Source organism: Athene cunicularia (assembly GCF_003259725.1).
Source record: "Athene cunicularia isolate RWA chromosome 1 unlocalized genomic scaffold, athCun1 chr1_part2, whole genome shotgun sequence".
In the NCBI taxonomy this organism is placed as follows: domain Eukaryota; kingdom Metazoa; phylum Chordata; class Aves; order Strigiformes; family Strigidae; genus Athene; species Athene cunicularia.
This window is the reverse complement of record NW_020799092.1, coordinates 60345948-60373404: the sequence shown is the minus strand read 5'-3', so window position 1 is coordinate 60373404 and position 27457 is coordinate 60345948. Positions and strand designations below refer to the sequence as shown.

The 27457-nt window shown below is 36.3% G+C and overlaps 1 protein-coding gene across 2 annotated transcripts in view; it reads left to right on the top strand.

Annotated features, from left to right (window-relative positions):
- Nucleotides 1-27457, top strand: part of GRM8 (glutamate metabotropic receptor 8) — a 358606-nt gene that overhangs the window by 63315 nt on the left and 267834 nt on the right. For both annotated transcript variants that reach the window (XM_026868300.1, XM_026868299.1), the window contains exon 3: nucleotides 4143-4359. In XM_026868300.1, coding sequence (XP_026724101.1) covers nucleotides 4143-4359 — 217 coding nt within the window. The remainder of the gene's footprint in view (nucleotides 1-4142; nucleotides 4360-27457) is intronic.

Below are 27457 nucleotides of genomic sequence, written 5' to 3'. Positions count from 1 at the left end.
CCCCGAAAAGGAAGTATGCTAGAATGCTATTAACACTGCTATATATCACTTAAATACAATGTAAATGTTACACATTTTGTATTTAATTTTGAAAACATACACTGAGAAATCTAGAATGATGTAGTGTGTTGACCCTGGCTGGATGCCAGGTGCCCACCAAGCCACTCTAGCACTTCCCCTCCTCAATTGGAGAGGGGAGAAGAAATATAACAAAAGGCTCATAGGTCAACGTAAGGACAGGGAGAGGTCATTCACCAGTTACTGTCATGGGAAATATTGATCTGATTTGGATAAATTATTTTAATTTATTAAGTCAAATCAGAGTAGAATAATGAGAAATAAAAACAAATCTTAAAACACCTTCCCCCCCACTCTTCCCTTCTCCCTGGGCTCAACTTCACTCCTGATTTCTCTACCTCCTTCTCGCGAGCAGCACAGAGGGACAGGTGATGGAGGTTGCAGTCAGCTCATCACCCATTGTCTCTGCAGCTCTTTCCTTCTCAGGGGGAGAACTCCTCACACTCTTTCTTTGCTCCAGTGTGAGGTCCCTCCAATGGGAGACAGTCCTCCATGAACTTCTCCAAAGTGAGTCTTTTTCATGGGCTTCAGTTTTTCATGAACTGCTCCAGCGTGGGTCACTTCCATGGAGTCACAGGTCCTGCCAGCAAACCTGCTCCAGCGTGGGCTCCTCTCTCCACGGGGCCACAGGTGCTGCCAGGAGCCTGCTCCAGCGTGGGCTTCCCACGGGGTCACAGCCTCCTTCAGGCATCCGCCTGCTCTGGCGTGGGGTCCTCCCTGGGCTGCAGGTGGAGATCTGCCCCACCATGGGCCTCCCTGGGTGCAGGGCACAGCTGCCTCACCGCGGGCTGCAGGGGAACCTCCTTCTTCACTGACCTGCGTGTCTGCAGAGCTGTTTCTCTCATTCCTCTATCTGGCCGTAATTGCTGTTGTGCAGCAACTTTTTCCCCTTTTTAAATATGTTACCCCAGAGGTGCTACCAGTGTTGCTGATGGGCTCAGCCTTGGCCAGCGCCAGGTCAGTCTTGGAGCCAGCTGACATTGGTTCTGTTGGACACAGGGGAAGCTTCTAGCAGCTCACAGAAGCCACACCTGTAGACCTCCACTACCAAAACCTTGCCATGGAAACACAAGACAAATGAGAAATATAAAACCCCTTTACTGGTCTCTTTCAAAATGTCTCAGGGGGCCATTGGAACTTAAAGTGTAAATACAGTCTGTATTTAGGGGGGTTTAAAAACACTTATTACTGAATTGATAGAGCATAACAGTTTACTTGCTTAGCCAGCATTATGCTCTATCTTGTAAAATTTACTCAGGGACATGTAAAATGGTTTATTAAACCTACAGTCCATAACTAGAGTTGTTATATTTTCATGTATATATTTTTTTATTTGTAGATTATTGAACCACTAAATCCTAACAGTTTGTCCTCATGCCAAACAATTTCTTTGAGTGTTCCAGGTCTTTTCAGTAACTGTGTAACTGTTGGAACATACCCAAAATCCTCAAATTTTAAAGCTATTTTTCAGTGCCCCCCTGTATACAATGTACGTTTAAAAGCAGGTAAGGAAGGAAGTTTACTTTCACATAAAATGCTTTCACAGAAAAAAATCCATGAGATGTTTCTGAGTGGGAGATCTGCAGTTTTAGGGAGAAAATTATTGAATGTAAAGTGCTCTGTCTATAACCATGAGGAAAGTATACAAAATGAAAGAAGGAAAATAACTACATATTCCATTGCATGAACCATTTTTCTCAAAACTTAGGGATGGCTTGCTATAGACAGTGTCTTCATGCTAGTGAAAAGTTAGCAGAAATTATAAAATAGTGGTGTCTTAAGCATAATAGGTGTGCCAGATGATTTCAGGGTATTGGGTTTGGACTGTTTTTACCTTCTGTTTTCTTCCACTGTTATTAGAAATAACTCTAGGGAGAAGCCGAAATACAAAGAGGAAAGTAGCATCTCTTCTCTGTATTTTCCAAGGCCCCAAATAAGTGCTATTGATCTGAAACATCTCATAGCTGTGTTGAACCAATGGCTCTCCTACAAACACATATTTAGGACTTGTAATTCATCTCATGCCTAAAGAGAAACAGGAACTGAGAAAGTTAATGCATATAACGCCATGGTCTAGGCTTCAAGATTTTCAGTGACAAAGCATCTGTCTAAAAGATCTCCTAGTGCTGTTGTTTTTATGAGGATTATTGATGAAATAAGTTTCAGCAAAACAACAATACCATAGTATTTGTGAAATGGCACAGTGAGGAGCAAAATGAGTGAAATCATAGAGATTGTCTTTGTTTTTTTTTTTTTCTGTCTTGAAAAAGACGACTGGTTTAGAGAGTAATAAGGCAAATTTAAGAGGGGAATGATATGTGCTCTAAATGCACATGATTGTGTTATTACATGTCAAAATCTTGTCTGTAAAGAGATGAAGATATTTTAAAAATTTTCTGAAGAAAAGGAAATTTATACATGGCAAATTTTGTAAGGACAATTTATCCTTTATTTTTACTTGGTGGATCTTTGCTGTGTTAGAAATACTGATTTCTATGAGATATAACCTTTACCTTTTTCTGTGATCCATATCCATTTTTTTTTTTTTTTTTTTTTTTTTTTTTTTTTTTATTATTACAACATTTCAGATTATTTATTCTGAGGTGTTTCCATGAGTAGAAAATTTCTTAAAGAAGAATATAGCCAAGATACATTATTTTGTTTGCTTCTGACTGAGAAATTATTTTGCCATCCCTAAGGCTATAAACTGTTTTTTCAGGCTGTAAGAGTCTGCGTTGTCTCTGCAGGTATGGTAAATGACTAGACTCGTTGAATCTCTTATATTTTCCTCAGATTCCATTTTTTAGTTTGTGCTGCTGAGGAAGCACTGTACAGGACCTAAGGGTTGCTCTGAAACCTTCTAATATAGCATCTGATGTGACAGTGAGCATTTACCGTGTTAAGAGCTAAATTCAGTTCTCAACAATTAAATTACGAGCTCTGTTCAGATTGCTTTCTTGAAGACTATTTTATGTTTTATAAAATGTGAATTAAGCACCTATTATTAGTATAAATTACAGATGCTATGCAATATTTGGAGTATCTTTCATTTCAAGCCAATGACTATTAAATGTTTTACCAATTTAAATGAGAAAATCATTCCCCTTTTAAGTTAGCATACATGTTAATTAAACTTTCTTGCACTAAAATACTCCTCAAAATAATTGAATATTGCTTACAGGCAGCTGCTTCTGGACATTGCCAAACCATTTGTTTAAGATAAAAGTTAATAGAAAATCAAACTAGATTTTTTTTTTTCCTATGAAAATTTATTTTAAAAATGTATTTCAGTTATTTAGTGTTTTTGTTTGTTTGGTTGGTTTTTTGTGTGTGTGTATTTGTTTCTACAAAGAATATTGTGGTGGTTTCTATAAAGATTACCATCCTTGTAACCTTTCTCCTTCTCTATATGTATACTGTATACAGACAAATATTTTTTTGGTGATTTTTGATGCGGTATCTTTTGGTTTCACAGTCTCTGTATTCTAAAATCATGCACAATACCATATTAAAACTGGAAAATAAAATATCTGAACAGAGAAGTCTTGAAAAATAGGAATAAAATGGGAAAGCACACTTGCATATACATAAATAAAAAGAACAATGCAATGGAAATAATTACATTTTACTTATCAAATCTAAGTGTAGCATTTTTAGGAATCACAGCCATTAAAACCTTTTCATTTTCAGTAGTAATATTAAGAATTCCTCTTTTTTTTTTTTTTTTTTTTTTTTTTTTTTTTTTTTTTTTTTCCCCCTTTATTTTCTTCACCTATTCCTACCAGAGCCAGGATCATAAAAAGAAGTTGTTACACTTACATGTCAAGAATCATGACATCTGGAGGAAAGCAGAATGCATTATTTCTTGGTGAGGGTGTTATACAATAAGACTTGACTGACATTTTACAAAATCTGAGATGCTTTCTGATCAGTTGATTTAATTAAAACAAAATATTCAGTTCTGTTCAGTGCCTTTGCATAATCTATTTTGAGCCTGAAACACACAAGTGTATGATGTAAAATGGTATTAGATTGGCTTGAACGATTTGCCATTCTGTTTGCAGATACCTCAAATCAGCTATGCATCTACAGCTCCGGAACTGAGCGATAACACCAGGTACGACTTTTTCTCTCGAGTAGTCCCACCAGACTCCTACCAAGCACAGGCTATGGTTGACATTGTGACGGCCCTTGGGTGGAACTACGTGTCAACGCTGGCTTCTGAAGGCAATTATGGAGAGAGTGGTGTGGAGGCCTTCACCCAGATCTCCAGAGAAATTGGTGAGTGTATGTTTATCAGGTTTTGTATTTGTAGCTGCCAGATTACGGACCATCGTGGAGCTCTGCCTAGGACTGTGCAGAGTGATGAGAACACCTGCAGGTCTGTTACCTGGACTCAGATGGATGGGGTTATGGATGATTTTGCTGTCAAGGTGACAGTTCTGGCAGTAATTTAAGAAGAGCTCTTGAAAGAGGCAAAAGATGTATGTTTCTTGCCCCTTTTGCTAAGTTAGGGGCAAATACCAACCACCTGCTGAATTACAGCCAGATGAGAGGAGGTGAAATTAATCTATTTTAGGAAAATCATAATCCAATGAGACCTCATTTTCCTTGTTCCAGCACTAATGAAGCTAGGGGTTTTAATTGTGATGAATTTGAAAAACAACAAAAAACCTGTGAAGTACAAAGACATACCCTTCTTGGTTTTCCTTCTGGATTAAATGTACTATATACAAACAGGCGTTGTTATGAGAATTATATTTAAATCCCTTTGATCTTTTTTTTATTTTATTTCCCCACATACTACTGTAGTTATTTCTGGCCTGAAAAAAATGTTGTTTCTCAGGAGCAGTAGGTTTTGGACACCAAGGAATAAGATGATAAGTAGCAGGTGGTTTGAAAGAGGTCAGAATTGGTCTTTCACTAAGTAAAGTGTTAAATGGCACAAAATAATACCCTTTCAAGGAAAAAAATATCGAAAACAGCCTTCCTGTCCTTCCTCAGAAAGCCTGCATTAATCTACTGGATTTGACTTTCAGGTGTGTACATATGAATTCTGGTTCTTTCAAGTTCAGTGTGGGTGAGAAAATATAGTATCTTCAATTTCAGTAATTGCAGATAAATGCAGAGACCATCTTAATCATTTAGGAAGGTACATGTGTGTTTCATGTACTTATGCTTGAACCATAAATGTTACTGATTACTTGCAAGAATTTGGCAGTAAGACAAAAACACAGTCATCCATGCCATTAGGGAACCTGTGTATACAATATACTTGGTTGGTTAATTAATAAATATTCCGTTTCTAGCTTCTAATCAGTGCTGTCAGATCCTAGATGTCTTCATGTGAGGACTAAGACTGACTACAATACAATGATTTGATCTGGAGTTATCAAAGGCATGGATAATTCTTCCACAGTTCATATCTAAAAGAGATAGTTTATCTATTGTGTCAAATACAGCAGCTAATAGATTGGCTGCCCCAGACATTCACTGAATACTTCATTGGCTGAAAATCACTCTTTTTTTGAAACCATCTTTAGCCCAGCTAGTTCTGCTGAGTCTTGAAAGTAGACAAATAAAGTGTTCAGGACTTTTTTACCATTTTCTGTTTCCAGAAATCTAAGAGTTCTTCAGATAGGTGCAATGACAACCGTGATTTCATTATGATCACAGTCACTTGAGGTTTTGTCGGTTGGATCTTGATCAGTTCTAGAATAAAAAAAGATCATTGTCCCTCGTTAAATTATTATTATTAACAAGATTAATTAAATATTAATCCAAAGCAGTCAAAATCATGAATGGGTGTCCTAAACATTTCAAGATATGTGTAATGCCAAGAAACATAAAAAATAACATTTGTTTTCCGTTTGATTTTTTTTTTCCCTTATGACTTTTGTTTTCTATTAGAGCACTCGATTTTGTCAATCTCTGTGCTTACAGCAATTTACCCACTATTGTGAGTACTAGAGATTTGAATGGTTCTGAAGAATGAAAGCAGAGGGATGCAGGAAATCAAATTTTTAATTCCTAGAAAAATGTTGAAATAAATAATCAGGGAAATCATATGTAACCACAGTGAAGAATTGTCAAGAACAAATAGTATCAAAGCTATCTAATAATTTTTTATGACAGGATAATAGCTTTATAGCTGTTGAAGAAGAACCTGGTGTCATGCCTCTTGAATTTAGTAATGTTATCTCAGCTGCTACATACAGTTTTGTCCTAAGCAATTTGGGAATTGTGACTTAGCTGAAAATATCATAGGCTAGATACAGACCTATTTAGAAAAGTTTGCTCTAAAACTTCACAGTAATTAGCAATGATTTCTGTTTAAAAGGAAAAGTGTGTTGTGTGGTATTTGGCAGGTACTAGCCAATATTTTCATGTTTAGTCCAGATGGACTTGGAATGAAGGATATGCCTGTAAAATCTGGATATGACTTCAAGCTTGGAAGGACTAGGATTTTATTGGAAGAGATTCTTAGAGTCCAAACCTGAAGATATGGTCTGAAAAAATAGTATGGAATCTAAGAGTCAAATCAAGGCATTGTGCTTCAACAAGGAGGATCTGCCCAATGAGGAATACAGAAAGCCTGGTCAGAAAATGCTGTCTCAAAAAACAACTTGAGAATGATACTAAAGGATAACCTGCCTATGTTCCTTATGTTTTACTGGAACATGTAGATGGTTCCAATACTATCTGTAAAATAATTTGAGTAATCCTCTAATTTTCCTGGCAGTTGTGAAACCTCATTTTGACTCAGTACAGTTTTTGACCCTCACTTCACAAAAGTGAGAGACTCCTCAAGCAAGAACAAAGACAATCGCAAATCTTGAAAACGTCTGTGAGGAGTGACTGAGCAAGGTTTGCCTGAAGAATTGACAAAGAAGGGAAGGTGATGGAAAATAATGTTTTCAAATAGAGAAATGGCTTTCACGGAAAGGTGGAGGACCACTTGCTCATCTAAATACAGTGTATGTGAACAGAAGTAATGGAATTAATCTCTAGTATGATTCCATTTAGATCAGAAGAAAGCCCCTTTTAGTGGTTAAGACATTAAAGCATTAGACCAGCTTGCTTGGGGACATTTTTGAGCCTCCATTGCTGAGGATAAGGGAGAATGCATTAGACAAACACCTGCCCAGGGATTAAGTCTACTTAGTTCTTCCTTGGGGCTGGTAGGTGGGTGGATTGGATGGTTCTTTAATGTCCCTTCCAGCCTGATTCTATTTTCCACTGTTCCCCAACTTTTCACTGGAACCATAGGTCTGGAAATGCTTTTAAAATAGAAAGTTCAAATAGCATCTAATTATGAGATCTGAGACTGTAGAGTCTTGGTAGGTTTATAAAAATCATCACATAATTTAAGACTACACACAAACCAGGAAAATTTACTAGCTCAATGTTAATAAACGGTGTGTTAAGTTAATCAGGTTCCCCTTGTACTGCTGGCATAAAAATGCATAGGACAGCTGAACTCCTTGCTGAGTACTTTACATCCTGTTCAAGATAAGTAACCAACAACTGGAAGCAAAATGAATGTGAAGATAAGCATAACGAAAAGCAATATATTTGAGGAAAGGATGTGAAAGAAATTGATATATTCATTTCTGAAAAAATGTTCAGTGCCTGAGAGGACATGTGAGATAGCAGATTTGAAAATATAAATAGGAAAGCTTGGGGTTTTTTGGGGGTTTTTGTTTATTTGTTTTTTAAAAGTTTTCTCCAGTCACTTAAGAATTAAGAAGGGGTAGAGTTTTAAATATTTTTTTAAAAAATAGAGATTAATTTAATGTACTTATAATTTCAGGTACTTATTTGTCATGAGCTTGACTCTGCCTCTGATTTCCAGTTTGTTTGGCCCTCTGTTCAACTTCTATTTCTTAATCAGTAACAGAAGCAGAAAAGGAAGGCTCCCAAATGAAATGTGGAATACTGAACACGTCAAAGTGGTGCCACTCTGCTCTGTCGCAGAATATATTACGTACCAAAATCTGCTCTCATGTTAATGACAAAGATCCTGTCTTGGACAAAGTAGAACTGGAAATTAAATATTTTACGTGACAATGAGTGTATGAAGAACAAGGAACTGTGCTTATTCCAATGCATTTTTCCATGCATTAGTGTTTGAGGACAATGATTAAATTTATAGCATTTCCTACTCCCATTACAAAGTTAATCAATGATATTACTATAATAATTTTGTCATCATGATCAAATAATTTTGGAATTTTGGCCAAAGGAATGAATTCCTACAAAATGATGATGCTTAAATTTAAGCATTAAAGTAAGTGAAACTTGTCTCACCAAGAAGAACCATAAAGGGGAAACGAAGGAATCACATTTTACCAAGTCTTCGTTAAACTGTCATGCTGAATATCACTATTCTATTTACTTTGCTGTTAATGTTTGACAAAATAAATGCTGGAAAGTCTCTAATCAGACTTCTTTTAATGGTTCATTCTTCCTGCTACTAGACATCAAATGAATTTACCATCATCCTTTTCACTTTTTACAAGATACAAAAATGTGTAGTTCAGAAAAATCTTTTTGGGGTCAGAGTACTTGCTCTGTTAGTGCAATGTTTGTACTGGAAATTGTATCACATCCACAAATAGTGTATGAAATACTGTGTGACAGATTTTATACCCACTAGTGGTCAACACAAAAGTGGCACAAACACTGATGTGTACTGGCGGTGAAACACAAATCTATCAGAAGAGGAGGTAAAAAGTATAAAGGCGGGTAACTGTAGCTAATCATTAAGGATAGGTGAGAAACATTAATACTGCTTGACCCTTTTTTCCTTCTAAGTCAGTTTTCCATGTCTTGCCAGAGGTGTAAAGAAGACAACAAAGATGATTCAGGACCAGATCTTCCACTGAGCCAAAATGACAGAACTTTGTAGCAGCTTTAGCCCATAAGAGAACAGTGTACTTAATATCAGTGTGTACCCTTGAATGCTTGTTTTTGGGAACAGGTGTTTGTAGCTTTACCTACCCAGTTTATCCTTGTATATTGCAGTTAATAGCATTTTTCTGAGAAGGGACCGCAGTTACTTTATGATCTGTCATAATATTTTACTGTTACAGTCACATTAATGACTATATACCTAAGTATAATGAATATGTATACTGAATACATATACTGAATGAATGCTAAAGTAGCTTTATATAGATTGTTTCAGACTTCAATGTAGTTTATTATATACTGTTTACATAGAGAATGGTCTGTGACATTTCTTTGACATAGTTCATGGGTCATCATTGTGTCTTGTAATTTTTTTGTGTGTTTCTACAGTTGTGCTTTATATCTCTGCTTATCTCCAAATTATCGGATTACTTCTTAATATCTTTTGGACTTCTAAAGCTTTCAGTGGATAAAATGAAAGTTTAGTGGGAAGTGGGGAGGGTTGAACAGGGAAATAAAATTTAAGGGTATATAACCTTTCCTCTCCATGTAGATTAATTGATAATTTAGAAATAAATAAAATGGATTGCTGTTAAGATTAATTAACATTTCCTGCAGTAATCTTTGTATACCTTTGATATAAAGCTAAAGCTTTTTATATCTTGTAAATAAGCTGATGAATACTTTATTTTTTGCCCTCCCCAAGATGTAATTTAATAGAAGAATAAAAAATCTTGCAACTTAAAGACTGAAGAAATATAATACATAAAATATAACCTTTCCCCCAGAGATATTTCTGCTTTAAAGACTGGTTTCAAGCTTAACAAATTCATTTTCACAACTCATAACACCTTCACAAAGAGGAAACAGTTTAATTCAATTTTAAGTTTTATTTTTATATTTATGCAGCTGAACTCTACTGATAACACTGTATTTCAAGCTGCAAGCTGTAATTAATAATAAAACTATATAATTGGCTACAGGAGCTTCAAAGTAATGTTTGAAAAATTACGAATGGTAGGTGTATTAATTTTGCAAAAGCTTGAAAATTATTCCAACAGTTTTTAATATTTGTACCAATTAGTACCTGATAAAGAACAGTGTAATTTTTAGGGATTTATAATGAAGGACCATTTAAATTTTGCTTAGTGGTGCTAATCAATATGATATTCTTCAGCTTCAACGATGTTTTTTTCTCTATAGTTTTAAGGAGGTATCTCAGAGCAGAAAGCATACTTTCCTGGTATGTTCTCTGACCCTCCAGTGATTGTTGAAAGAGGGATTAATAGCTCTTGAGGGGTTTCTTCTTCAGTCAGTTAGTTGAGGCACATTTTAAACCTCCTGTAGAAAGCTCACTAGCTACAGTGGACGGAGAGAAAAAAAAAAGGCAGAAAACTGCTGCAGAACTGGGTTTTGTACCTGACCTAGAGAGCATGTACCATACAGTGGACTGTATTGACAAAAGTTACATAGCGTACCTTGCTGCTTTAACCATCACAGATACACTGATAAGCTTGAAAGAGCAGTATTCTGTTCAGATTTCTTGTGGCCAGTTCAAACAATAATATCCCTCATAGGGGTGCTTTTAAGGTACTATGACAAAAAATGACAGAAACAGTTACAATGAAGTCTAAGTAGTTTAGAGACAATATAATTTTTTCATGGATTGTCTAAGCAATGTTGTCACGTATTTGAAACCACCATTATACTTTAACACTTATGGAGTGAATTAAGTGGTTACGAGAGTTGACAAAGGGGGTCTCAAGGAGGATTTAGTCTGAGCTAGGGATAGATGCCATCCGTATGCTACGAGGGATATGCTTGTACATTAAACACTTCATCTTGTTCCCCTACTTGTGTAAATTAGTTTTATTCCATGGGAGGCAATTTCCGATTTGATTCTGGAAAGCAGTCCTGAGCAAGAAATAGGGACTTTTGTATGTGCTTGAAAATGGAAGCCAGTGAATACTTCCCTCCATCTCATGGGGTTTAGAAAAGAATGCAGTATGCAGGAAGATTGTCTTTGAGGCTGCCAACAAGGCTCAGAGTAGAAAGACCTCACACATCCTGGTTTTGCCCGCTGATATTTATTGTCTCATGCCAGCTGGGGCGTGAACTGTGGTCAAGAATGACTTCATTAGCTATTTTTATAAGGTACAGTTACCAAATAGCTGTGATATTTAATCTCTTCAGAGTCTGAAGCTGATTTCATTTTGCTTATAGCAGTCAGCTATTGGAGAGCTGAGGCAAATAAGCTCCTCAGAGCAAGGACCAATATGTTTCCTCAGTGATGCCTACTGTGGTGAATTTAGATCATTTAGAAAACTCTGAGAAATAAATGTTAAAATTTCTTTATAATAGGGAGGATATCTGCGCCTTCATGGTATACTCACGTATTTAATTTACTCCTATAAATGCTATAGATGTCATTGTACTTTTTTTTTTTTTTTTTTTTTTTTTTTTTTTTTTACTTCACGTGAACATCAGATACTTACATCGGTTGTGGGCACAAATTCAAAGAATATTAGAAATGTCCTGGAAGCAGATTTATTCCAGCAGTGATTTTTGGTGCAGTGGCTTTTTTGTAGAATCTTTTAGCTTAGCCATGATAGCTAGTTCAAAATTTTCAAATGTAAAAATGCAAACAAAGTTATAAATGCTTTGATGCTAATTTTAAGAAAGTGATCTTACTAGATTGAAAGAGTACTTTTATTGAAATAAAGTGTGTGGTGTTCATAATGAATATGCATTTTCATGCATTTCAATGTGAAGATCTTTGCAGAGTGGTTGGGGATTACAGGTTTCAGTGTCTATAAACTGAAGTCAGTAGTTTAAGGGAAAACCTTTCAAATAAAATGCAAGATGTGCTTTTTCATATTAGATGTGAAGAAGCATTTAAAAAATATAAAGGGATATTGGTATATTTATTTGAGGTTTATATCGTAAGAGAAATCTTTCTTAAAGGAAATTCACTACAAAATGTTGGGCCAAATTTAGAAATCACTGCTTAAATGGTAGCCTATACTATGCTTGAGACCTCTATCATTATAAGGGTGCTTTTTGGACATATAAACTCTTACTAAAAAAAGTTAGGATAAATATATAGGTATTAATGTACCATCAGATCATTGTGTGATAATAGAAATTAATTTTCTCAGGTGCTGCTGTTCTGTGTATTTGTATGTATTACTGCTGAGCCTTGTGGCTTCTCTTGGATTCTGTGACTCTCTTTTGCTAGAAAGAGTCCTAGAGCAAATAATTCACACGTAATGAAAAAACTCCTGTGAAAGCAAATTTAGGAAATGTCTGAATCAAAATGTAGCCATTATAGTTGTTTATGACCAAATTTCACAAAATCCCATTAATAGGAAGTGGATTTTAACAGAGAATCCCAGTGGATTTTCTTGTTGTAAGCGAAAGTATTTGTAAAAGGAATCCTAGAAGGGAAACATCAAGGATGGACACACGATATAATTTCCAATCTGAGTAAAGCTGCCCATGTTTGTTTTCTTACATTATGATTTTGCTGTGGTGCAACACAGAGGACAACTATGGGAAATACTTTGACAGCTTAATTTCAATGGGGGTTCTTTCAATGTTTAAGTTGTTTAAAAAAAAAAAATTCTGTCAATAAAATGTCCCAGAAGCTTCACAGATTCTGCAATGAGGTTATTTTTCTCCTTTATCAAGAACTAAGAGCTCCTTTGTACTTTTTTTTGGTTTGTTTGTTTTGTTATAATCTTCTGTTATCATCACTTTTTCAGAAGGCTTGTTTTCACACAAGATTCAGCATGGCACCCTTCGTATTTGTGATGTGAATGACTGCTGTGAGTACAGCTTGAATCAGGGATCAAATATGCAGACTGTGGCATAGCCTTGATCAGAGTCTGTGTGAGTGAACTTTGACAACATAACATTTAATGGTTTTGCTTTTCCAGTGTACATGGACTTTTGTAAGGAAAGCTTGTATTTTTGGGCACTACCCAAACAGAGGTGACAGGGAGGAACATGGTGACATGGGTTTGGACTGTATTTATATGTTCTTTTTTGTTAACGTGTCAAAGGGTTCACAGTATTTGAATTGTGATCATGGTTGTGCTTGGCTGGTCTAGAGTCAGTAGTCTCGTTCACGTTAAGAAGTTACATCTTGTAAAGAGAAGTTCCTGGCCCTTGAGTTTGATGAGAAAATTTCATTTTTCTGTCTGTATGTCCTTCTGTCTTCAAATGGCTTCTAGCATTTTTAAATGTTTAGCATTTTTGCAGCTTTGCTTTCTACCCGGAGAACTGTGCCTCTTAAAAATCACATGTGAGAAATGCCTCATGACTGAATATTAGTGATATACTCTTAGTGTCAGCTCTTTCATGATCTGTGTCTGCAGTTTAAACAATGAAGCGCTAGAACTGTCGGACTGTCAGACACCGCTGGTCAATATCTTGTCTCCAGTGGTGGTTTCAATTACATGGAAGAGAAAGATATCAAAACCTTACTTAACGGTCACTGGCGGAATTGCCTATCCAAGGAGTATTCTGTAACCTCACGTATTTAGTGGTTAATGCTTAGATTTCCTGAAGCATGAAAACTTATATTCATTCTAATTTCTTCTTAGAATTTTAACCTCACTCACTGAATGCCCTCTTGTTTTGGTGCTACAAATAGTATTCAGGAGAATCTAGTTAGCTTCCTTCAGAGCATGCCTTCTTACTTATCTTAACTCTGGGTTAGAAGATATGAAGTAATTGCAGTTTAATAGTTTTTATTGTCAGTTTCTGGATCCCTTATTTCATTTATATCTCTGTTAAGCTGTGTAGCCATGACTGAACACTTCAAGTAAAGCCTTACTATTGATTTATGTAGTGTCATTGTAATCTCATTTTTATTCTGTCTCATTCTTTATACATCCTGACAAATTCTAAGCTTTTTCTGTTGGCTGCTGGGTATCAAGCGAATTATTTTCAAAAGCTATCTGTTCTGACACTCAAGGTTTATTAACAAATGGCTACAGCTGATTTAGAACTCGATGATGTGTGTGAACAATTTCAGGTATTCCTGAAAGTGTGTGCTCCCTTGCATTTGTCAATAGTCAATATTTTTCTATGATATACTTGTGTATCTTGCTTTGTGAATACTCTGTCTCCTCTCTCTGCTCTTGTTTATTTAAAATAATTTTACACTGTCTTCAAATTTTTCAATCTCTCTGCTCATTAATTTTTTGAGAAGATTGTGTTATAAAAACCAAGCCCTGGTAAGCAGTTCTAGAACACATGTTTGTTAGCCTTTTCCAGTGCTGTATTTTGACTGTTTCTTTATTTGTAGTTTTTGATCCTTAGGGTCTTTTCCTTCTTTCACCCTCCAATTTCTGCCCATTGATCCCAAGTTCTTAAAGTCTTTCTTCTAAAAACTCTAGTATGAACTTTAATATTCTATATGCAAGGCTGATAGATCTGGTTTGGTAGTAATTACTGTTACTTTCTATATAAGTATTAATAATAACAGAAATCAGAGAGATTTGAACTTACCTTATAAATGTATCTTGTGTAATTACATGGCCCTCCTGAATGCATTTATTCTTCAAGGTGTTTTAAACTCATGCATTTCCCTGTTACATAGGATCATACTATCTGTTACTGAGCCAATAGCACTGGTAGTTTGAGGGTGAAGGTTAGTAACTTTCAACATGTGCTAAGTTGAATTCTTGTTATCATCCAACTCTATGTGAAGCTACTGACTTGGTCACATAGGAAGCCCAGGAAACAGGGAACTGAAGTGTTTCAAGTATTAGATTAGCCCTAAATGAAACTTGGAGCTTCTCTTTCTTTAGAACTTTTCACAGCTGATAATTTCATTATGAACTGAGACAGAGGGAAATTGCATTACATTTTTTGGACAAACCTCTGCATTACAGTTCAGCTGAAGTATGTTTTGTTCAGATTTCAATATAATTTTATTTTTAAAAAGCTGTAAAATTAAACAGAAAATGAGTGTTTCATCTGATGACTTACAGTTATGTGTTCTGATATGAAAAAGGAAAAATGAACAAGTACAACTGGAGCTTTGTTTTCACAATTTTCATCAATTTTGGCTAAATGGTAATATCAGAAAAAAATAATCATAAAGATTAATGTTACCCAAGAATCATCTTTTTTTTCCTTCCTTAGGCCAAATTCTGTTAATAAATAATACATGTACATGATATATGGTCTACTTTCCTGGGCAGCTCTACTGAGATTTAGGAAGCTGTTAAAGCAGACTTTTTTTTTTTTTTTTTTTTTTTTTTTTTTTTCCCCTCTGAAGAGAAAGAAAAGCAAGAAAATAACTATTCATCATTCTGTATATTTACACAACATGATATGTGACTTTATGCACATTATGTTATGTATTGTGCTGTGACATGTATAACTATATCCTCAATAGTAGGATATATACATAGTCAGGTCTCAGTCTTTTATAGCTTCATGGTAGATATTTTAAGACTGAAAAAACTTATTAGCATCATTATTAGTTTTCTGGGATTTGTTTGGGGGAGCCTAAGAGGTAAAAAAGGGTAGTGTACACAAAACCAAATGCAAACCATTTTGCCTACTAAAGAGATGTCCACTATCATTGTTCCTTTATATTATGGTAAATTCCAATGTGTTCTGGGCCTGGCCAGTAGGATCTTCACTTCTCACTTTATTTCTTTATGACTTTCTTTACTTGTTCTAATCTTTCCTCTCCCCCACCCCAATACAGAAGTATCCAGGGCCTGCATGAGAAACAACAGTTTGCAGTTGTCACTGACTGCTATTTTTAATGTGTTATGCTAATTCAAGACACTTGAGTTTTTCTCATCAGCATGATGTAGAAGAGTTGAATGAGTTGAATGTTACAATGCTGACAATATTCTTGCAAGATTACAAGCTGAGAATGTCTGATTGGAAATGTCAAAGCAACATTCTCTTCATTTTATTTGTTTTCTTTTTTGTGTTGAAGGGCAGGGAGCCATATTGTGCTCTGAGTCACAGTAAGCACACATTTGCTATTAAGCTTGCGGTGGAGTAGTTTAGCAGCAACAGCTCTCTCTCGGATGCTTCCATGAGTGTGCATATGTTCAGACTGCTGTAACCCTTTTAGTCCGCTCTAAGTTATTTTTTCAATTCTGTTACCTCATGAACTGACCACAGAGCTCCAAAGAATTACTGTCATTCCAGAAAGAAAGACATATGTGTATGCTTCATTATAGTTGAAAAGACTCATACATTGATTTATTTCTATTAGAAATGTATGATTTTTATACAAATTACAAGCTGTGATACCACCATCTTAAATTTGGATGACAGAAATACGCATATTGTGAAACCTTACAGATTATAAAATATAGATACTATTTTTCTTTTACTAGAAAACAAACTTTTTGTTAGATCAACACTCTGTCATTTCAAGGATTTTCTGTGATGGTGTTTCTTGTTCTTTGACGTTTTAGCGTTTCTTCAATGTAGAATGATTAGTGACTTTTCATCAGTTTTTAGAAGAAACTGAAATAGAACTAATAGTTTTAAATGCAGAAATTCTAACAAAAATACCAGTCTTTTCCTTTAACATTGTTAATTAAAGCAGGATATTTTGACTAGACAATTAATCAAGAGAATTAGTTACAAAACAATACCCTTGAGTAGCAGTGGTGTCATGAAGATAAATCCCTATGTGCTGCTGTGGCTGCATGCACCCAGAAAACTTCCTGGCATGTACGTACTGAGCACACTATACAATAGTGTACAGAAATGCAGACTACCCTTCATATGCCTTCAGAAGAAATCTTCTCCTTGGGCTGCTTGCCAGAACATTGTGGTTGGTCATAGAAGAACAAAATTTCAAAACCCTTGCAAATACAAGAACAAGGCAGTTGTAGATTTCCAAACTGAGAACGGAGTCCATTGGAGTGCACACACCTATGGAATTTGTCAATGTTTGGGAGGGAGGGGATAAGAAAAACACAACTATCCCATCACTTCAATGGTTCCTACAAGTATTTATTCTTGTAATGTTTAATTACCATTAAATGATCCATGACATTTGTAGGGTGTCATTAAGCCCATGTATGCAGATGGTTTCTAAATTAACAACCACACCTGTTTTCAGGAGTACCAAGTTAAGATCTTTCTTTCTAAATAGGAATAAAAAGTCTGAACTAAATTTGCAGTAAAGTTGTTTATTTTTGTAGGGATTCTTATTTACCTCTTTACTACTTTTATTTTTTTGGGAGCATGTATCTTTGTATTTATCTTCCGCATAGCTTATTCCCTTTAAAACAAGCACATCCCAGAATATCCAAGAGAGTCTGTAATTTTTGACAGAATTACATCTTACTGAACTTCACCAGTGCTGCCTGGGATACAGAGAAACCCATAGTGGCAGCTTTCCTAGAAAGGCATCAGAAGGATGAGAGAGAATGGTATCATGCAGTCCCGGGAAATAAACAACCTCCATTTTATTAAAATTTAGGCTGAAATTTCATGGCATAAGTGCCATGAAAGCCCGATTTCATGGTAGAATGAGAGGTTGTATAACTCAACAGAGCCTGCTCAGGTCTTCAGCACTGTCCCTGTTGCATGTGATAAGTTTTAATAATTTCCTATATCGATGGTAGGTATAAAGCACAAATCCCTAAACCAGACCCTATTCACGATTATGTTCAAATACTAGCCAGAAGAGGGCAGTACTTTTATGTATGCTCTAGCAGGTGTATTGTAATATATTTTGCTAGCATATTGGATTTGCTGTGAGATGCGTTACAACATTTGCTAAGGCCAGTAAATTGAGTGATACGATTATAAGTATTTTACCCAACATATTAATGCACTTAATGAAGTGCAGATAATCGCACTGCTCAATTTATAAGAACTGTCAAAGTGCGTAATTACTTCTGTTATATTGTAGTATTTTATGGATTAAATCCTTACAGAGCTTGTTTGGGAGGTAGAAATATTACTTAATTTCAGTTAAATTATTTTAATTGGTTAATGTTTTTATTTGTTTTTCCAGAAGTATAATGTCTCTCTCACAGAATTGAGATGTCGAAACCAACCTGAAGATATTCTTTCTGTTGCTAAAACATATGCAAAGTATGTGATTTTTTTTTTTTCTTCTTCCTCCAGTTAACTGTGAAGAATTTGATTTAAAAATAAAAAAAGTAACCTGCAGAATGGCATTGGTGGCACAAGTTTTTGTAGACTTAGTTATGGACCTTTTATTGAAGTTAATGGGCATTTCCCAATTAAATCCCTTCATTGTTTTGATATTTTAGTTAATCAGATGTACATGAGTTAACAGTAATGTCTGTGGAGAGGTTATTAAATTTATGGGACTCTGAAGATGATTTTCCTCCCATGTGGAACTTGTTAGAGTCTGAGCACAGTGGGGAGAGGCAGGGGAGGATTTCAAGTGATGGCAAGTGTTTGATTCAGATGTAGAATAACTTCCCAATTAGGGAGTAATGTTAATGGTCAGTTTTCCACAGCAATGTCCATGAAATTATAAGGTTCATTAACTAAGGTCAATTTAACTGAAGCTGTCTTAGCTTTCTTTGTCTTTCTGTGATAAACAATTACAAAGGAGACCGTTTTCTGAAAGAAGGACATTTGGATGCGTTCAGAAAATGTGTTAGTGATGGAAGAGCATCAGTTCCCATATGTGCACTTGCCACAGGCATCACAAGCTTCTGACAAGCCCCTCTGGGCTACCTGCACCTCAGGTGCCTCTCAGGAGGAGTTGTGAAAGGCATTCAAGGACTTCTGTGGTTGATAGAGAGCTGCCTTCTGTTTCCTTCTAAATAACTCCTTTTGCTCATTTGTTATTTCAGTTTTTTACAGGCATAGAAATACTTGTGCAAGAGGGAGATTATGTACAGGCTTAAAAGGTAAAATACATCATTTCCAAATCCCTTTTTTTCCCCCTGTCCAATTGTAGAGAGTGTACACAGAAGAAAACTGTAAAATGAGAAATGAAAGAAGGGGAAGAAAGAACATAAGCATAGACTAAGTAGATTTCTTCTGTTATCTATTATTAGCCTTTAGTTTACATTATGTTCAGCTTAATAAAGTACTTAACTATATTTTACATAGTTATGTTTTATTAGGGAGTGATACAGTGTAATGTTTTGCTGAACAAGGAAGTAAGGCTCTGAATTCTGCCCAATTTCATTTAATTTATTCATGGGAAAGAAAACAAACCAAGTTTCAAGAATGGACCTTGATCAGTTTATAAAAGGGACTGACCAATGTGTTTGCTTGAGACAGCGTATGATCTGACTCAGAAAACCTGGATGACCCCTTCCCATGCTGTGCTGTTCTTAGGCTTCATTCAGGCACTGGGGACAGAACAGTTGTGCAGGCTTCAAGCTCGAGAGTTGAGCTTGGCTTCCATTTGCTGCATCAGATCATCTTTTCTTTTTTGCTCAAGCCATGAATTTTCCACTTGTTTTGAATGGTATTCTGATTGATGACTCTGTAATTGTATTCCATCTTACATGGATGTATTCAAATGAAATCACAAGTCTTCAGTAAACGTTCCTTTTGGTGATGCACAAAATCCTTATGCTCTAGCTCACTGGGGCTTCACTAGCAGAAATGAAATGCATCCACAAACATTGTTTTTTCACTCCAGTTATGAGATATGATTTTCAAACAGAACTAAGAATGCAGAATAAGCTCAGAGAGTGTATTCTATACTGAGTCACTTTTTCAACTAGAAAAGTTTCCTATTGAAACAGTTGTAGTTTTGTGGTCTATTGGGCAGATCAGATTTCATCTGGGTGACTACTTTTGTGGACTTCACTTAGTTAACTAAAAAAAAAGACAACATGGTAATACCAATGTTTTGGTAATACCAAACATTCACTTTTGCAAGGAACTCATATCTTAGTTATTGGTGCAAAAGAGCCTTTGTTGTCTCCAAACTTCCTAGCAGGAGGTATTCCAATATTATGAGATCTTCACAATTCACCATTTTAGCAGTCGATGCCATGTGCAGTTGAAAGCACGGTGAGAGAGTTTACACAGTACTGTTGCTTTTGCTTATTCAACATTATTAATTCTCCACTTCTACAAGCACTGAATTTCCCACTGTTCTAATTCATTCCTTTCCACATGTGAATAAATAGATTTTAGACAGTGAAGGAATACAAATGAGACTGATGCCACTAACGGCCAGCATGATGACAAATCAAGATTAGCCTCAGCCTTCCTCTGATTAATTTGCTCAATCAACTTTTTATTCTTACTGAAATTATTGTTTGTTGCTCACCAAATAGAAAAGAAAGCAATCATTCTATCTCAGAGGCAGTGTGAGGGAATGAAGGGCAAGAACCTATAGTTTGTTTATTAAAGTAATCTTAATACCACTGAATCTGTCTCTGGAGTCCTGTAGGACTAAGATGATGGACACAACAAAAATGCTAAAATGTCATATATTCAGCTATACTTTGCATTTAATGTAAACTCATTATAAAAATGAATTTCAGGCTTAACTACTTGATGTTTGTTTGCTGACATCTAACGAGGGGGACACAGTTCTCAAAGTAAAACAACTTTCGGAAGGCAGAGACAAAACTGTTTTTTTGTCCATCCATGGCACACTTATGAAGAGAAAGCAAGTAAAGGTGTCATGTGGACTTGCACTGTTTTCATAGCTTAAGCTAGTTGTCAGAAGTTTTTGCTGAAGTGTTAGTTAATTTCGATGTAGTTTTAGATGCAACATCCTATGCTATGTTCTCCAAGAACTGAGTCATTCCTGCTTTTGTAGAGTTTTTGACTCATTGTGTTAAGTTGCTGAACTGAAGATGTGTATGCGTACGTATTTGTGGTGGCAGTGGGGAGTGGAATAGTGCTTGTGTGAAAGCAGAGACAGAGGTCATAGTCCCAAAGCTGATGGCAAAGTACTATGTGAAATGAAACCATTACAGATGCTATACGCTACCCAAGATCTGTGGTGGAAGAAAAAGCTTTAATTTCTCATATACTTCCTCAAAGCAGTCTTTCAGAGCAAGAAGGGGGGGAAAAAAGGAAAATGAGATACAGTTTCTTGATGATAAAGACAAATTAAGGATGAAGAATAGAGAATTAATTCTGTAGTGTAAGATGCCATAAGTTGTATCCCTTCCATCCTGTTGGAGGCTTAGATTGCTTTCCAGCTCTCTTTTTCCCATGTGACTTAACTCTTAGACACTGGATTTCATCCTTTGAAAGCTCCCATTGGAGGCTTCTGGCTGTAAGCATGCCACGTCTTCAATTTTCAGACCAGTAGAGAAGCCTGAATTGTTTTCTGTCATCAGGAGGCTGATTTACTTCATCTGATGCTGTGGTCATCATAGCCATCTCAGACTTGCACTAGAGCATGGGGTCACTCTAGTGCCAGTGAATGGTGATTTCTGGAGATGTGTGAATGCCCTTCCCAGGCTGGCTCTGGCCAGAGCCTACCTGGCTGGGAAGGTGCTACCTGTAGGACTTCTGCATGTGACTGAGCCACATGCTTACTCAGAGAATGTGCAAAAATAAAAATTATTTGGAGAAGTGAGTTCCAGTGGTGCCTAGAAGTTTGGGATCTCTACGGCTGAGGGTAGCAGGTGTGCAGGATAAGATCCACATTCTCAGAAACACAAGAGAAAATAACCAATATTTGTAAGGTCAGAGTCTTATTTGGTAGAAAATAAAATACAAAACCAGGAATGTACATACTTACCTATTTTCTTACAGCATTCCTTAAAAATAGTTGCTGTTAAAACAGAATTTCTACTATGAACAAAGAATAATATCTGTAGTCAGTCTTTTGTAAATTTAGCAGCTCTTAATTTCATCAAATAGGGGTTATATTCCCAAGAATACCTGTGACATAGGAGCCTCCTAGAATCTGGAAGATCATCCAATTACAAAGACAACTAAGTAAAGATTAGAAGTCTCTGAGAGCATCAGGAAAAGAGAGGGTGAGAGTGAGTACTTTGGTTTCTTGTATAAATTAAGGGGAATTACACCTGTCCTTAATTTTTGCAGTGAATGGAATCGAGGTGTCAGGATTGGATCTGCCTGTTTTCCTTCCTTTCTTCTTTTCCTCTTTTCTTCCATTTCTCTCTCTCTTTTGCTATGAACAAACCACGTATGAAAAACTGACATTGATTCTAATGGAGTGGTTTTAGATTTATGTGTTAACCAAAAGGGCCTCAGTGCTGTGCTGCAGAAGGAGGCAGGTGTAATAGGAGAAGATCTTCCTCTGCATTTTTCTGTTGACTGTCTAAACTCTCTAGAGAGTCAATTTAAGTGGACTGAAAAGTTCCCATTTGGGCCCAGACATTTAAAATTTCAGTCAGGCAGTGCCTAACTTAATCATCTCATTAACAGGGTTGTATTTCATCCCATGTGTATTCTGTGCCAATAGAACTCTTGCGGGAAAGAAATCAGGGAGTTCTGATCAATCCATTATTTAATATTATGAAATGCAAACCATTTCATTTAAGCGAAGGGATAGCAAATGTCTGAGTTTTTCTTGGAAGAGAGGTCAGTGGAATTTAATTATGATTAAAGTAATTATCCAGAATTTGCAAAACATAAGAGCCTTAATGCAGCTGAATGGTCTCTAATCAAAGGTCCAGATAGCTCAGGTTTCTGTCTCTGGCAAAGGCATTTTTCAGAAAAAAACTCCCTAAGAAACAGGGTGTATGTGCAAAGTGATTCACCAGGATTTCCTAGACCATAGAGTGAGCTGGACCATTTTATTTAATAGCCATTTGATCAATCTATGTTCCCTGAACTTATTCAATTTCTTTAGGAGCCTGAGAACAGATAAAAGGCTTTGGGATTTTCTCTGGTTCTAAACATTGAAGAAGCAAGAACTTCTGTGAGCAGGGGCATAATGTAGACTCATTAACTATGACTTGGTATTTCATTGTTGAATTAGTTGAGAACTTTCATTAAAGTTTTATCTGTTGTTGGGGCATTTGAAATGACTCTGTCTCATGTGGATGCTATGGTGTCTAGCAAAAGCTGTGATTAGTCTTTCCCTCAGTGAGACCACTAACTGGATCTCTCGTGTCTAATCAGCCTTGTGCTTTCACAGAAGATGAATGTACTTAATAAGCTTTTGGACCTCTATCTCTGTCAAATTTGGCAAAACTGTGCAAAAAGCTGATAGACCTCACGCAATACACCAGAAAAAGGCTACATCCATCTACAAGGAATATGATAATATGATTGCATAAATTTAGTTTCTTTAGGAAATAAAAAATAAAAATCTGTGGAATGTGCAAAGCATGCCAATGATGTGGTCAAAACTCTGTTTGGAATGTTAAATAAATGGCGTCTTATTTACACCCTGAAATTGAATCTGTTGTAGTAAATACTGGAATTTTTTTCCTCTTAGAAAGTAATTATTGGAGATAAAAAGGGGAAGAAAATCTCTTTCCAAAATTATCCCCCCCCCAAAAAAAAGGAGAAAAATAAAGGAATCAAATGAAAGATTTTATTTATCGAAGATTTATACATTGTTTATAAGACACTGAAAACAATCAGTACCTACATCTTTCATGCATGGCAATATTTACCTTCCCTATAGTATTTGTGACATTCAGAACTCAGTGTGGCATACTGTAAGTACTGTGTGTGGTAAATGTCAAGATTTTAATTGCACCTACTAAGCCATAGACTTCTTATTGCTTGTTTGGAAGAAGCGTGTAATGATCATCTCCCCAGGAAGTTACGTGATGAAGGGATTCATAAACATAGTTTACCTGATGCTTCTCTATGAGTGAAATTGTTAGTATGTAGCTTTAGGATGTAAAAAACAGAACCTGAGAAAAGGAAAAAGAAGGAGAGAAATGTGTTTCTGTGATAGTGTCCCTCCCACATACACAGCAATTTAATATCACCACAGTTAAATAAATTGTCAGTGTCATAATGTGCTTTTTGCCTAGATGCTGCCTAGCCTTTGCAGGGTATAAATAAAGGGGCCATTGTCAAAGCCTGCAGCTGGAAACAAAGAGTAAAGGAATTTAACTCTTTGCACTATTCTCAGCTGGTTTAAGAGTGTTTTCTCCAACTGTGAACAGAATTTAGTTCTTAGTATGCAGATCCAACTCAGTCTCTTCCAGTTCTGACATTTGTGGGCCCAACATCTGGCTGAGGGACAGGCCAGTTTGTACTGGGACAGGTAGAAGGTCTCTGTGTGCTAAACACGAACTTCCATGTCAGTTCTGCCAGTGTAGTTATTAGTGACCAAGATGCATCCATTGTGGAGGTGTGCTTGAGGTGAAGTTACAGCAGGTTCAATGTTACCTTCTTCCTCTGGCACCAGAGATTAGAAGAGAAAATACTCTTTTACCTGATTCCTTTTTAGAGCACCCCCTTCTGACTTTTCCTTAATGCTCCAGCAGCAGGGAGTGTAATGGTTTTCTTCTGGACTGACCTGGTTTTATGTGAAGATTTACTGAGGGGCTAAAGAGGGTTTAACCCTGTTGTCTCCCACACTAGCCTGAGATGTGCTGTCCTGTGTTCCTGCATTAGCAGCTCATACACATGTCCTTCACCTCAGCTACTCCAAAGCAAGATAGAAACTGGAGTACTGAACTATGATCCTCAAGTGGTTTTATGTTGTGTTTGTTCCTTGCTGTGACACAACATAAGGAGAAAGAGCTGGGTCTTCTCTCTCAAGTGTGTTTCTCTCCCTCCCTATACCTTCCAATTCTGTAAAGAGAGGGCTGCAGGATAGCTCTGGATGTAAAAAATCCAGATCTGAACCTTAGCGCAAAGATCCCCTAGAAAGCAAATTTGCAACTCAGCTGCTGAAAAAATTTCCCTGTAAGCTTCCATCCCCTGTCACTGGCTTTTATGTGTTCATCCCAGAGGCAAGATTACTCTGCAGGCATTTTATGTTCTTCTGTTGCATTATATGAATTGCAGTAGTGCTTTGCTGTTATTTCTTAGGCTTGCTGGTTTTTGGAAAGTGTTTGGAGATAGACCTTAAACTTTTGGTTGTTATTTAATGGGGGGCTTAAAGTGATGTTCAGTGGATCTGTTGCCAGACTGTTTGTTGTCACTGGGAATGGACTTGAGGACCAGTCTGGTTCCATCCCGTGTTCATATGCACCTGAACATTGTGTCTTCTGAATGACAGAAAGATACAGCAAAGCTGTTCTTTTCTTGACAAGCAGAGATTTTCCAGCTTTATTAGGATTTCTCAGGGGAATTAAGTCTGTTACAGGTGACTAGAGGAATATTGATTATGTTGGTCATATTCTCAAGTTAGTGTTTTAAGAGATTTATCATAAATTTAAATGATATTATTACTCCTTTTCCAGAGCACCTAATTGCACTATACATCATCTGACTGCATGGAAAAAATATGCTGAAAATTGGAAATGGATGAAATAAATGCTTGGGTTAGTCCCATAGCATAATATTTTGTTCTAGAAAGAAAAGAACATCTTTAATTCTTTACACCACAGGAGAAGGGGGAAAGCTGCATTCTATTTATATCCATTATAATTCTGCCCCAGTGACTTTTAGCACATTGCTTTGTTGTGTTAGCTGCTCATGTTCAATCATGGAAATGATGCTTTAGAAAGAAGCTCTTTTTAATAAAATTCACAGAAGTTATGAAGAAAACGGGCTGACGATCACTGTAACCTAACAGAGGCAGAATAAACAATTCAAAAGTAATATCAATCTATTCTGTGGGTTGCAATTGGATTCTGGGTCACAGACTGTCTACTATACATATTTGAATAGACATTGCAAGTAATTCTTGCTGTTGACTGCATTAGGATCCCAGGGCCTGACACCACTAAACAAATTAGCCAGATAGCTTGGACATGTCTGTCTCAACTCTTTGCAGACCACCAAGTATACTCTGTTTTTTTTCAGAAGCTAGTAGAAATCAGAGCCACAGTATAAATGTAGGTACTGTGCTTTAAAGTTTAATTAAGAATAGTTTTTGATGCTCATCTGTGGCTGGGTGATTTTTTCAGACTGATTCTAGTTGTGTAAAGAACAACACTATGTACTCTTATGATACTCCAAGCTAGATACAAGCATCTGTAATAGTTACTCTGTAGAATAGCAATGTGTGTGAGGAAAAGGGCCTTCTGAGCCTTTTTGAAATTCAAGGAGAAAATATATAAAAAGATTTCTCAGCTTGTCATGATGCGTGGCATTGAGGTAAAAGGCAAATCCTGTAACTACATCTCAAAGGCAGTGTGGCAAGTGTTATTAATGACATCCCCTAACTTGGTAACTGTGGAAGAGCAGGCTTATGACATTCATTTTCCTTCCTGCTGAGGCACATAATATAATGTGTGGAATCATCTATTGCTTTCTTGCAATGAGATCTCTCGATGACAGCAAGAGTGACCTAATTCAACATGAGAGTTTAGGATATCTGACATAATGAAATGAGCCATACTGGAAACACTTTCCCTCAAAACTTGTTGAAAATAATCTGTTCCATCTGCCTGTTGAAACCCTATTTTCAGTAAGAACAGCTCATGTGCAAGCTGCCTATCAAGAAATATTCATGGAAAATAATTTTGTACACCCGTTTTGAAACATGAGTCTAAGAACTGCAGACTAATTCTGTCAGTATTCAAGCATAAGAAGAGACAAAATTCAATGAATAAATGATTCATCATTAATTACTGTCATTTCACGGGCACTCAGAGTATGATAGGCATGTGTAAACCTTGCCCGAAGATCATCTAATAAAATAGAATGTGTTCCTGATGACTGCATGCATATAAGGTGCAGTCATCATCATCAGCATAAGAGAAATATCTTTTTTTTTTTTTTTGTGAGAAGTTTGTTAATAGGCTGTTTTTTTCAAGCTAAATCACTCATTCTCTGAAGTCAATCATCTTGTGCCTCACCCAACCTAACTTGGTTTCTTCTAAGGTACCTGCCTGTTCTTCCAACCTCCATTGTGAAACATTTCTGAAATTCTATGAGCAGTTCATGCCTTCAGAAGCAGCACAGTGTAGCTGAATATGCTACATTTTTTGTGAATGTGGCAGAAGAAACAGGTTTTACAGAATCATAGGTTATTAGGCTTGGGCATCCAACATCGCAAAACATTCATATGTTTTGTTTTTAAAAAATAACATTATTGGAACACTATTTGTGGCTTTGTAGAGATTAATTTATTTACAATTTTGTGATTGATTGAAATATTCACGCCATTAAATAAAGCTTCTGCTCTTGAGGTGTCTGCATTCATGTAAAGTTCATTCAAGACCCTTCCATGATAGGGAGTGCAAGGTAACAGAATTAAAAGATGGCAAATTCCAGTATTTCAAGGGCTTTAATGATACTGTCATTTGAACAAAATGAACAGCTACATGCAGTACAAATTTGTACCACCCTGTAGCATTTAATTTTGTTGGTGATGACTACAACAGTCAGTTCATGCACTGATGCCATGTGTAGCAGCTGTCACACAATATCATTGGAAACAAAT